Consider the following 14002-nt stretch of genomic DNA (forward strand, 5'->3'; position numbering starts at 1 on the left):
AGCATAGAAAGAGACCCCGTCGCGTCTGCGTCCCTTTAACTCGCCTCGAGGCTGCAGCCAGCTTAGGGCAGAGGGCGTTAGGACCCAGGGCTCTTAGCAGCCCCCTCGCCCTGCACGCAGCACTCACCACCACATCTCCTGTAGGAGATCCCCCTTTTGGACTCCGATCACGGGGTTCACGGATCCTTTCGGTGGGACCTCCAACATGCTGTACGGGATCGATTAGACTTACCGTTCCCACCATACCTCTCCGGCCGAAGGTTTGCTCGCCGCGCCGTTTCGTCCGCGCTTCCAGCGCCTCCTCTGACGCGACTGGCTTCCCCTCCAGCTTCTGCTCCCCAGAACGGAGGGCACATAGCACCTGTGGATGCGACTCCACAGAACGCTGGTCACCCTCCAGCGCCCGTAGAGCCGCAGACATAGACAAAAGTACAGCCAGCAGTGAGCCTTCCTTATTGTCAGCTGCTGGCTGCTCTTTGGGGCCCTTCTCCTCTGGCCCAATCGGGTGTCTCCTGGCCACGAGATGGAAATTCCCTGGTCCCGCCTCTCTACAGTCATTGGCGGGCACACAGGACACACCATCCAATCCCGTGCCTGCCACGGGGAGGTACTCCTGGTCCTCCGCCATTTTGGCTCTTCTCCCCCTGGTGTGTCGCCATTCTGGCTCTTGGTGTTGCAGCTCCATGCTCTCCTCGGCTCTCTCAACTGCCGCCTCCACACTGTCGACGGCCGGTGGACCGGCACGCCTCTGCCCCTGACGCGGAACCGGGCAGTCCCTGCCGACAACAAAAGAGACAAGTCTGACCCTGCAGGGCCGACCGCCGTTAGGCAGGGCACTTACGTCCCGGATCCCGTCCTCCAGCCCTATCTGCTGCGCTTGGGCTTGCGTGTCTGCGCTACCGTCCTGGCCGCCGCTTCCAACAGTGCATCGGTCGGAGCCTGCCATACTCCAGCCACGCCCGTTGGCGCTCCTCTGCACCCATTGATCAGAGCCTTTCTGCAGACCGAAGGCGCTCCCAGGGGAGAACCGCTCCCGCGGGGTTGTGCGTGCGTCGCTCCCGCGGTGCGTGTGGGGGTGCCGCTGCTGCACCGGACCACTCACAGAACATTTGTTGGATGCAGGTCCCCACCTTGAACCAGGCGGAGCATCTTGCCGACTACGCCACTGTGATAAGCTGCCCGGACACAGACAGACGGACACCATTGTACAGTCCACCACACGTTTATTAAACATAATTTAAAGTCCAATAAAGTGCACAACCCAGTGCTTATCGCACCAAACTCCCCCAAAGTCCAGGCCTCTTCCAACACAGTGCCTGTTCCTTCAAGCCACCTCCACTCTCCTGCACTCGACCTTGTCCGCTCCTCACCCGACTCCAGTCCTTCTCTGCAGGGAGGCGGCCCCTTTTATAATTACCCGGATGGGCTCTAGGTGATTCCCGACACTCCTAAGACACTCCCCTGTGTGGCAGAAGTGCTGGCTATACTCCCGGAAGCCCTCCGGGTGTTCCCTGTCTTCTTCCCCCCAGCACTTCCTGGTGTGGCGGAAGTGTTGGGGTTCCGGGTCCTTCAGGCATGGGGACGCCCCCTGGTGGAGACCACGGCCCCTCCAGGGTTGGGCTTCCAAGCCCTGCACCCGTGGCCCTCAAAGGAACCAGGGCAGCCACCCTCTCGTGGTCCGGAGGGGGCATGAGCCCTCCTCCTGCCCTCCTGGGCGTCCCGGCTGGGCACCACCGCCAGCCGCGTGCCACAAATATATATTATATATATATATATATATATATAATATATAATGTTTATCTATTTATGTATTTCTTTATTTAAAGAGCTTCTGTAAAAAGCCAAATTTTCCCCCTGGGGACAAATAAAGACCTATCTATCTATCGATCAAGCAATGCTAGATACTAACAAGGATTCAAATATATTTCTCATTCCAGACTCTCTTTTAAAAAAATGTTTGTATATTATTAGCTTAAGCAAATTGAGTTTGCCTGTTATTGTGACATAGCTGAAGAAGAGACCTAATTTGTATTATTAATTATAGCAGAAATTCAGGTAATACCAAAAGGTTCACAGACCTTTTCTTGCAAATGTATGTAGAGACTTACATGTATCCAAAATGTGGGGAAGTAAGTGTATTAGATGGCTAGTTTAACATCAAAGTTCATTTTATAAGATATATAGTCGCTCTGTAATATGTTTTTGAATAATACAGTAAGTCTGTAACTTCCATAAAATTCTCAGAATGCAATTCAATATCTCTGTTAAAGTAACTCCCTGACAGATGCAGAATGTAAATAGTAACATAATGTTGGTCTGTTTCTTCCAGGGAAACTAACACACATACTTGGCATTGATGAATTTCCCTTCATCGTGGATCTGGTTCTCCAGGGTGAAGTTGAACGTGAGGTGCTCCACATGCTCATGGTGGAAAAGTTTTACTCTGGACTTGTATTCTTCATTCTGCAGATGCTTAATCATGTCAGGAAACCATACAGTCAGCCCATAGTAGCTGAAACAATGGAACATAGTTTCTGTGTAGCACTAAAAGAGTTAGTTGGCTGCAGTTGAAAGAAAAAAGAAGTTTGCAAGTTATGCATTAAAAGGTCAGTCTAGCTAGAATGACATTGGGATTTGATAATGATGAAAAAGTTATCTAGTATAAATTACATTTTATTAAATAGAAAGTTCAGAGGAGGAGTTAAAAGCTTTTTAAGATAGAGGAGCCTTAAAGGAGAAGTTTCATGAGCTAAAATGTAGTAATTCAGATAAATGTATACTGTAGCTGGTTATATACAGTAATTCCCTGAAGCAACTCACATGCTCTTGTTGTTTAGTTATCTGGTACCCCCAGATATCTGAACCTCTTCTCAAGGACATTTGTGCTACACAGGAAACGAATTTGGATCAAAAAAGCTTACAATTTCTTCCTTTCTTTCCCCCTTGTTAAACATCAACAGCAAATTATTGTCAGCATTTAGCAACACCGATTGGAGTGCTGACCCCGTAAGCAACCTACTGTTCTTCATTGTACAAGAAGGCCAGTTAGAGGATTGGTGTAAAAACTATTGAGTTGTTCAAATAATGAATGTTTTGTGCTTCTTAATTATATCTGATTTAGATTTGTTGTTGTTGTTGTTTTGGCTAAAACATGACTGGTTGTTATATATGAGCATTTTGTTGCTTACTGTGAAGGATACTAATGTACGTAAAACTTTGACTGAGCAATATATTAATAAGCTTATGACCTGCACTTACAGGGAATTCCTTGTTTGTGGGGAACAATTACAAACTACATGTCTCCATCACAAATATGGTTCAACAGCTTGCCCACATCTAAAGCCATCATATACCTGTTACTGTCCAATGTCATGTTTCACTGCTGGGTGATAGGCCCCTCTGAATTTTTTTTTTTCTGCTGCACATGATTAGACCACGGGTGTTGTGCAATGGTTACACTTTTGTAATAGTGATTAAGCAAATCATTTGGAATGGAATTTACAAAGAGCAAAGATTTACTGTATATCAGTAAATGTATATGTCACGACTTGGACCCTAATTCGTGAGCAAAGCCATATAACACACTTGAGCACGTGTTCTTGAAATGCCCTAAATTTAGATCTTTTTGGGTAAAAATATTTTCTAATTTATCAGATAGCATTGGATTTATGATAACCCCATGTCCTCTTACAGAGGTGTTTGGAGTTATTACTGATGGGATTAGACTATTTTGACAGATGGCCGGGGCCCATGCCTGGCCGGGACGCCCCTTCACCACATCTGCCAAGGGGACAAGAGTGGGAAGCCCAGTATCTTCTCCTGCACGCTAGATGGCAGCACCCCTGGGTTGCAGCGGTGCCTCGGACTCCCCCAGGGCTTCATGGAGGTTGGAGTTCTGTGCGGTTCCGCAGGCACCGCCAGGGGGTGCTGCAACAGGATCAGCTGGCCCCTTTTGGGCACTGGTTTCGCCTTACCCGGAAGTGCAACCAGATGTCGGCAATCAACCACCTGGAGCACTTTTGGGTGCCTGATAAAAGGGAGCCAGCAACCACCACTCGGCGGCCAGAGTCAGGAGGAGGAGGACTAAGTTTGTGAAGGAGTGGTGGTGGAAGAGAAGAGAGTGCTGTTGTGGTTTATTTGTGCTTGGCACTGTGTTGTGGCTGGAGGGATTACGGGGAAGACGTGCCCTCCAGCTGAAGAAAAATAAAAGTCTTTTCATTTTATACGTGCCTCCCGTGTCAAGTCTGTGCCGGGTTGGGTGCAATACAGCGCCTTTATTACACTATCCAGTGATAAATGTATCATAGTGTCCTGCACTACAACTTTAACAGGTTGCCTAAACTTGCTAAGCTGAAAGCATCCTAATGTACCCTCCATAACCCAATGGGAAAATGATATACAGTGATACCTAAAACCAGGAAAATGCATGGAACTGTGCAGAACTACTTTAGAATTTGGCATGACTTTATTAATCCAGTTATCCATCCATTTTCATAATCTGCGTATCCAGGGAAGGATCACAGGAATGTCATTTTAAAATAAGTCTACTGGGTCCCTGCCAATGTTTTTGCTAAACTTGTATTGTTTCAATCAATTTTTTTTAAATAGTAAAATGGCTCACTCTCTTGAGAAAAACTTTGGGTTTCTAATGTGGTTTATGATTAATAAATCTTACATTTTAAACCCATATCACAGAAAGAGTTATTTCATAATGGGCTTATTATTTTTTTTTTATTTATAAAAATTGTATGCTTGATTATTCTATTATGATACTTCTCTTGTAATGCATATTTTTGGAAATATTATTTTGTTTTTGGTATTACTAAAATTTAGTAAGGAAACAAAACAATAAAAATATATGGTTTAATCAGTATGCATATGGAAACCCATATTCAAATGCTACCCTGTCCTAGAGCCAGCCATCTGAACTTCTGACATTTGTAACGGAGAGTTTGCCATTTGAACATCTTTAAAAATACGTTGATTAGTGACAAACAGCTATGTGACATAGTTATAATGGTTTTGTGATTGAATAATAATTTAACTGGTACTTCTAAATGTACTGTCTTATGCCACTATATAAAAATCGTATGAAAACAAATGTTGGTATATGTAAACACTCAGCTAAAAAGAGAGAGAGGAGCAACAGCTTGGCCCCATCTGACAACCTGAGAGATCTAATTGTGAAAGGTACAGACTAAGAAAAACTAAGATGAATAATGACAGTGCGTAGAAAGCTAACCTGAAAGCCATTGTAAACCACACCACCGCCATGAACAAGGTGCTCAGCCTGAACTGGGGTGAAAACAATGAGAAAACATTCTCAACAATCTGAAAGAAAGAAAAAAACATGATTATGTATAGTTATTAAGGCTGAAAGACAGTTTAGCCCTCCTTTACCTGAATTATTATTGATAAACTCATACCTATTCACTAACCAGTTAATAAAACCTTTGCTGGCAATGTGAGCGATCAACTAAATTTACAGTTTTCAAGTAGTTAATATACAGTAAATGATCCACTGCATCATTCTGTGTATACAGAAAATTTCTTTTTGAAATTTTTATCTATTTGATGAATCCTGGGAAATAGCTGCTTGTTTGAAAATAACATGATTGCATTATAATAATAATAATAATAATTCATTACATTTACGTATATAGCGCTTTTCTCAGTACTCAAAGCGCTATCCACACAGGGAGGAACCGGGAAGCGAACCCACAATCTTCCACAGTCTCCTTACTGCAAAGCAGCAGCACTACCACTGCACCACCTGTGAGGATCTTAGGATCATTAGTATTGAAGCAAGAAAGTGTTTATAAAATCATTAAGAGTTACATGATTATATGTAGAGTTCTGAGGAAAATTCAGTTTCAAAGTAGATCATATATGTGGATAAGTTGCCTTGTGACTGAAGTAAGATTTTGGCATTAATATTTTTCAGATGATATATTAGCTAATTCTAGATAACAAAAGAGAGAAGACGATTTTTCACTGAAAACATCAATGAAGTAATTTTAAAACAGAATTAATAAATGTGATGTTCTTTGCCCATCTTTAATTCTTTCCATGTGTTGTTCTTACTTCATGTCGCATAATGCATTTACTTTTCTGATTTGAATGTGGTTTGCCTTTTCTTGTAAAGGGGAAAAGGTTATAATCACAAACGTGTCAGTAACAGATATTTATTATAATGCATGTCGTCCTAAATAAAACAGGGTAGACAGCTGTTTTTCAACTATGCCTTTAATACAGATCATTTATTTACTGTGTCCTTATGTATATATGACCTTGGAACACCGTTATGTCATTGCATCACATCACGTCAAAAGTGTCTCTTTGACTCATCAGTTGTACAAACAACTGAGTAATTCTGATTGATGCAAAATTTGATCTTCACGAGTCTGCATGGCCATCACAATATGTGGCAGCATGTGCCTGAACATATTTGACAGTGGCATGTGTTAAATGTGACATTCATGTCTCATTTGCAGAATTTGGAAGGCTCAGAAGAAAAACACTTTGTGAGGATTGGTGGATTATAAAAATGTCTGTCACAGTACCTATATCAGTGCTCTCTACCTTGGGCTGGTGATTGGCAGAAAAGGGTCTAAATTCACCAAAATAACCACAAAAATGTCAACTATTAACTGCTTGTCACACTGGACTACATTTAGACAGGTGATGAGATCAATCCACGTTAGGTTATCAACAGCAATAAAGAATGGGACATTTCACACACAGATGATATGAGCAACAGTTTAAACCCAGTCAACCTTCTGAAATGGTAGACTGGCACAGAAATCAGTGCCATGCTGTGGAACCACCACTGCCTAAGATATCTCATGACTTCTTACAGTTACTTGTTTTGGTGGGTGACACTGGGGTCAAAAGTAACAGAGGAATTTGGGCTTATCTAAAATGAAGCTAAAGGTTATAGCAGGAAAAGGTTCTGACATACCAAAGGGTCAAACAGAAAAACCTTAGGTCTCCGGGCCCACCTAATACCAGTGAAGTCCTCAACTATCCTGGTATGATGGATGGTCCACTGCCCAATGTAATTCAGGAGTCCCTGCTCATCTTTGTTCAAATAATCCACTCTTATTCTCTTACTCTAGCCTTCCTCTCTCCCACCAATTGACTACATGTCATCTTCCACATTCATGTTTAAAAGCCCTCTGGCCCAGAAGGGGCTTTTAGGCCTGGGTCCACGATTAACTTCTGAATGACTCATGAAAACCCCTCTGTGCAGGGTTCCTCCTAGAAACACATGCTGTTCCTGTCTGTTTCTCTCATGACAGAATTTAAATGTGGAGAACCAGATTGTAGTGGTGCCATATATTATGCTATATCTCTGAAGTCCCTTCGCCACATGTTTGTAATGAAGCATAAACTGCAAAGGAAAGGAAGAAAGAGATAGAAATCAACAGAGAGATGAGCCAGACCAGGAGTAGTAACCATCAGAATTCAAGGGGAATATTAGTGGTTGGGTTTATAAAGTTCTCCTGTGTTTGGATCATTGGTAACACAAGCAGGTCTAGAGGCCAACAGATGTATGCTGCTGATGACTAAAGGAACTCTTCTAAATCAAATGTGCACTGAAACCCAGACTCTTCTGGACCAGGTATGATGATGAATATTACATTTGTTCTGGCAAGCCAAACCTCAGTGCAACATTTGCAACATGTAGCGGCAACATGCGTTTGGGACTGATAAATGTATTCAAGATACCAACTCGATGTCTACCAGTGTGTTTATGTTTGTGCTGCCTCTGTGGCAGTTATTGGTGTATGCTCATCTTATTTCTGAATTTGGGTTGTTTTGTTCTTAATATAAACATTTCTTAGCTCACATTCTTTTGGAGTTCTTTAAATTGGGGGTGAGTATTATGAATTAGTATTATTGGACCTGCTCAGAGTAGCAATTGGCATTAAGGTTAACCTTAATCCAGTAACTGTCTTTACTTTTAAAATCGGTGTTTACAACAGTTGTTTGGGAAGCCTTTGCTTATAGTGAGGAATTTGTTACAGGATTAGATGCTTGATATAATGATGTTTGTTTCTGTGAAGCTGATGTTCACATGATGCCTTATATGAAAAAACCCTTTTCTCCAAATTGTAAATACTGACTTAAAGTGTGTTACCTGTTTCACCACAGTCATAATTCTGACCAACCATCGCTGGTACCAAGTACCCGTTGAACTTTGTATCTCGATGAATTCATCTTCCTGCTTTGGTGTCTTAATATGAGAAACCTTGTAAATGGAAGAGAAATGCACTATTTATCATTAACAACTAAATATAACAAAAAGAACAAGAGTGACATATGTCAGTCAAGGTAAATACAAATTTCAAGTGCATATGACAAACATGAACACTCATATTAAAATTGTTATGTTTTAAAATGATGAAAACAGTAGTTAAGGTGATCAGTATTAACCCTGGCAATTTCTAAGCTCAAATTGTTTTAAAGATTGCAGTGTGTTTTCTTGTGGCTCATATCCAGTACTGGTTAATTTTCATTATATATATATATATATATATATATATATATATATAATATATGGGCTCTCCCTTAAAGATAGGGTGAGAAGCTCAGTCATCCGAGAGGAGCTCAAAGTAGAGCCGCTGCTCCTCCGCATCGAGAGGAGTCAGATGAGGTGGCTCGGGCATCTGATCAGGATGCCTCCCTGGTGAGGTTTTCCGGGCACGTCCAACCGGGAGGAGGCCCCGGGGAAGACCCAGGACATGCTGGAGGGACTATGTCTCCCGGCTGGCCTGGGAACGCCTCGGGATTCTCCTGGAAGAGCTAGAAGAAGTGGCCGGGGAGAGGGAAGTCTGGGTATCTCTGCTCAAGCTGCTGCCCCCACGACCCGACCTCGGATAAGCAGAAGAGGATGGATGGATGGATGGATGGATGGATATATATATATATTACTAAATAGCACAAAGCCCTATTAAACTCTACATGTTTGAAAGATGTTAGCAGTGAAATAGTTTCCTTACAGTGAAGACCTTCTCTGGTTCTCCTTTTGCCCTCATATTGGTGTCATGAACCTGCTTGAGGATCATCCAGGCTTCGTCATGTTTTCCATTCTATAAAGAATCCATATATAAAAAAAAAAAAAAAGTGAGTGATGGCTCACACAATAATGTTACTCTCCAAACATTAAAGTTGATTGCTGTGTGAGTGTTGTGAGCTTGCATGATTTACTGTACATGCACCATAATTTATTAAAATATTGTTAACTATAAATAAATCCACCCGTCCAGGTCAGAGCTCTGGGGTCTGGAATCAGCCTGATATCTAGCCTTGATGCATTGGGTGTGAGGCATTAACCAGCCTCAGATGGGATACGACTCTTTCACAGAGCATAGTTACGTCACTCCTACCGAGTCAATTAATTGTCACCATTTAACTTTAATCTTTTTGGGTTCTGAGTACAAAACCTGAGTTTCCCAAGAAAATCACTCACAGACACAAGAAGAAACTGAAAATGTGACATAGGCAGTAACTGGACTGGAGTTTGCATCAGTTCTTATTTAACTGTGAAGTAAGAGCTCTAACTATCCCTGTAACATGTTACCTAAATGAGGATCTCAAAACCTTTGTTTCGTTTTTTCAAAAACCTCGACCTGTGCTATGCTAGGCAATTAGGAGACATGAGCCTCACGCCTTTAAGGCTGGAAGTGTGAAATGTAAGAGCAGTGGTTCTTACCAAGTGAAACAACAGTTCATGGGTTGCATACTGCAACAGGAAAATAAACTAAAAACCCACTCAGCCCTGGGTAAAAAAATAATATAGTGTAGAATAAAACTATTAGTATTAAACATGAAACTGTTGTAGCAAACATATCCATCAATGAGGAAAATGTGTACAAAGATAACAACCACAAAGCTACTTGTTTTAATTTAACGTGTAGATAAATTCAAAATGTGAATTATAAATATGACCTGGAAATTGCAAACATGGTAAGCAGGAATGAGCTAAAGGGAAACTGAAACTGTTGTCTGTGGCCACTGCATTAAATAAAGACCAGAGTTGAATTTATGGTCCAGAAAATGTCACTAGTAAAAACCTGTGAAGTTCTGTGGCTGTTTGACTTAGGTAAAATAATATAATTTTTATAGAGCCTTAGTATCACAGTGTTCAGAGAAGCAGTTCATTCAGCAAATGTATGTAAACACAACACGTTTCAGTATGAAATACAGTGACGCAGCCAAATGTCAAGCTCGCCTTTCACGGATGTGCTACAGGTGGACCTGGGAAATATTAATAACTGCAGCATTGTGCTTTCTGATCATGTAGTGTACATTTCATTAGCTTTTTAAGTGTTTCTTTTCATTATTTGAACAAGTAAGTTTTAAAGTTAAAATACATCCCTTAATCCTTGTGCAGATCTTGTACCTTATACAGTAGCTTACTATCTTCTATCTTTTTTCTGTCCATTTAGAGTACTCATTGTTGTAAATTTCCTTTGGTAAATTTTGTTCAATGTCTTATTAAATAATATGATTGAAATGAACAATATCATCATTTCTCACCTCCAATAAGAAGCGCGGACTTTCTGGCATGAAGACAAGCCCAATTAAAGAACTTAGGGCTGGAAGGATGCACATCAAAATAAACACTCTCCAGCTATGGAATTGGTAGTGTGTGCCCATGCTAAAACCCCAGCCTGGAAAAAATAACACATTTACATTTTAAAAAACACACTGTATAAATGTCCAAATTTGGTATTTATTTTTTATCCAAAAATTTTAATCTTTCTTTTTTCAGATTACAGTCACAAAGGAGTAAGCCTGATTATAGTCACAGAAGTTAGCCTTCATCCCACCAGTAAGGGGTACAAAGCAGAAATCACATCCAGTTAGAACTCCCCAATTACAGGACACGCTCATTCATTCATGGTCTTTCACCAATGGTCAATCAGACAGTCTCTTTGGATTAGCGTAAAACTTAGGCTACCCAAAGAAGACCAATATGAATATGAGGAAAACATGCACATGCTGTGCAGAAAGCATGTAAGAATTTAGAGAAAGGGACACTCCAGCAGCACTGCCATTTCTTCAATTTTTGAACAAAGAAAGCAAAATAAAAACCCATGTTCACTAAGGTGAGATTAAGTTTAAATACGGAAGACAGAAACCATAGTTCAGGAAAAAATATGCATCTGACCAGCTTAGTCTACATTTAGACAAAAAAGCTCCTTGAAATTGTAGCTACCAAGTGTGTTTGCTGTATTACACTTCTTACACTAGAGGGCACCACATCCACAGCGAAAGACTTCTGATGCCTACTGACAAGGAATCAGTGCCGGAATAATGCTTTCATTTTTACAGGATGAAAAGTTTTAAATATATACATTATATCCTGATTGTTAGGTTTTTGTATTTTTAAAATGTGTATTCATTTTAAAGGTGATTTCATAATAATAATTGTGAGAGGCAGTATATAAAAATACTGAGAGCACACATAGCACATCTAAAGGAAAACGTGCATATTGAGACAGGAACACCATAACAGGAGGCTTGCAGCAAGGATGTTTTTCACTTGTCATCATTAGTGACACTGTGACACTAATGACAATTACGTCTGACATGTACAATTCACTCAGTGGACACTTTTATTGGACACAACTGTTTAGAACTGGGTAAGGGCCTGCGTTTACCTTCAGGATGAGACATGGGTTCAACAAGGTGCTGGATTGTGATCCATGCTGACTTGATATCATATTTTTTTTTGGCAATACATTTATGCTGCTACCACAACTCATTCCACCACGACCCAGAGGTGCTCTAGTGAACTGAAATCTGGCATTCTGGGGGCCATTTTAGTAAACTGAAGTCATCTGTCATGTTTTTGAGGTGATGTGTGGTTTGTGACATGATGCATTATTCTGCTGTAATTACCTACTATATTTGGAAAATGGTGGTGGACAGTGGCCATAAAGCACTTGATAAATAGCTGCACTTGAATATGCTAGGGTATTCAAATGACATTCTCTTGGTTTTAAGAGTTACAATGTTAGTTAAGAGAACATTCCCACACTACAACACCAGCCTACACTATTCACAGAAGGCAGGATGAGTCCATGGATATGTGTGGCTTATGTCAAATTCTAACCTTACCATCTGTGTGATACAACAGAAAATGAGATTTGTCAGACCAGGGGAAATTTTTGTCCAGTCTTCATTAATTTAGGCTTGGTAATCACTGGCCCACTGTAGTATCATTTTCCTGTTCATGAAGGACACATGTGGAACCCAGTGAGATCTACCTCATTCACTTCAAAGTGTGATGCCCTCAATGTTCAGAGAGTTCAGAGATATCCTTTTTACAGACCACGCTAGTAAAAAGCTGTTCTCCGAGTATTTGTGACCTTAATGTTAGAGTTTAGCCATTGTCCTTTTACATTTGTTAAGGCATTGTCCCCTTACAGAGCTACTTTCTCAATTTTTTTTATTCACTCCATCATTTGAGAACTCCTAAGACTATAATGCTAGGATCATCAAACAGCTGCTCTCAGACAGGCCTGGTTGCTATGGAGGTGATAAGAGGACAAAAGGGAGTGGCATTCCTCCAACTGGGCTGTATCACCATCTCATTTTTGGACGAAAAGGAATTATAAACATTTACCATGAGAAGTTAGTGCAGCATAAATACTATTCTGTCCAATTTACAGCGACTCTGTTGTGTATTTCAACGCTTCATGAAAGAATAAAACAGCAGACTTCATAGTTTGAGAACAGTCTCTTGGAGGTGATTTCTCCTTTTTTGTGTATCAATACATTTAAAGTCCTCCAAACTAAAAGCCACGTCAAGGTTGAATGCACTGAGCTGTGCAGAGTCACAGTGTGTCTCACCTCAACACACTTCAACACTCCTCTTGGAATAAACACATTTCAGAGAAGAGGAGTTCAGTCAGAAGGTTCTCTGTGCCAGTTTTCATGGATCAGGGTCACCAAACACTACATAAATGGCAATTTACATAAATATTTTGTAAATTTAACTAATGAAAGGTAGGAAATGCAAGATGTTTTAATCCAAAGATGTACAATGTCATTTTTGGTCTGTTAAAAATTATTCCACTTCTCCTTCTCAATAATCTAGATCCAGGATCATCCATTACCAGCCTCAGAGGGGGAGTGGGGGGTTGGCCTGTTAACACTTTTGCTTACTAGACTTGCACAGCTTGAATTCACCCTAGCATTAGCACTTATCCTTCCCATTCACATCAACTCCATTCTGTATTTCAATGCTTCAAAAAGGAATAAAAATTACAGGTTTTGTAGTTTTTGAACAGTCTTTTGTAGAAATTTCTTACTGTTCATGTTCATGATTTTATTTTAGTATTGAATTTGTGTTATTTGTTTAGCTTCATTTCACGATAGTTGTTTGAAAGTCCACATTTAGTGCGTTTATTTTGCATTAACACTTATAAATACTTGTGAAACCGTGATCTGTGAGGAAACAGGGTGAAGTCATGTGTGCTGGAGTGACGTAAAAGGAGTCCCACTGAACAGCACAGCTAGTTGGACCAGAAAAGAATAAGAAGGCAAACAGCATGGTGAGAAGGGCTCACGAAGACGGCAATTCCCCTGAAGAATTTCAAGTACTTCACCGAGTGTGTCCCAACGTTGACAGTGGGAGTTTGTCTTGGTCCCCATCAGAAAACAGCTAATAAATATTATGTGTGTCAGTCCACCACACCTCGGGCTGTTCCAGTACATTGACTCTGTAAAAGAAGGTGACTGTTGGAGGAAGTCAAATGTAGGAACATATTGTGTTTTATTTAAGGAGAAGTTATTAATAGCATAATGAAACATCAGTTTAATAAATGAAAAATGTGACTGAGTGTTAGTGGTTGCTGCATTATTTGATATGACAGTGAAATTTTCATAACATTGCAAGATACTGAGAAATTAGTTTACGCTTTTGTTTTCAGTTGGCTAGATTACTGTAACGCACTCCTCTCAGGACTACCCAAAAAAGACAACA

The 14002-nt window shown here is 40.8% G+C and overlaps 1 protein-coding gene across 2 annotated transcripts in view; it reads right to left on the reverse strand.

Annotated features, from left to right (window-relative positions):
• Positions 1 to 14002, reverse strand: part of LOC114667560 (synaptic vesicle glycoprotein 2B-like) — a 178242-nt gene that overhangs the window by 21815 nt on the left and 142425 nt on the right. For both annotated transcript variants that reach the window (XM_051920841.1, XM_028822904.2), the window contains exons 5-9: positions 10546 to 10679; positions 9006 to 9095; positions 8144 to 8254; positions 5243 to 5331; positions 2348 to 2512 (exon numbers count right to left, since the gene is read on the reverse strand). In XM_051920841.1, coding sequence (XP_051776801.1) covers positions 2348 to 2512; positions 5243 to 5331; positions 8144 to 8254; positions 9006 to 9095; positions 10546 to 10679 — 589 coding nt within the window. The remainder of the gene's footprint in view (positions 1 to 2347; positions 2513 to 5242; positions 5332 to 8143; positions 8255 to 9005; positions 9096 to 10545; positions 10680 to 14002) is intronic.

The sequence above is a fragment of the Erpetoichthys calabaricus genome, chromosome 17 (genome assembly GCF_900747795.2).
Source record: "Erpetoichthys calabaricus chromosome 17, fErpCal1.3, whole genome shotgun sequence".
Taxonomy (NCBI): domain Eukaryota; kingdom Metazoa; phylum Chordata; class Cladistia; order Polypteriformes; family Polypteridae; genus Erpetoichthys; species Erpetoichthys calabaricus.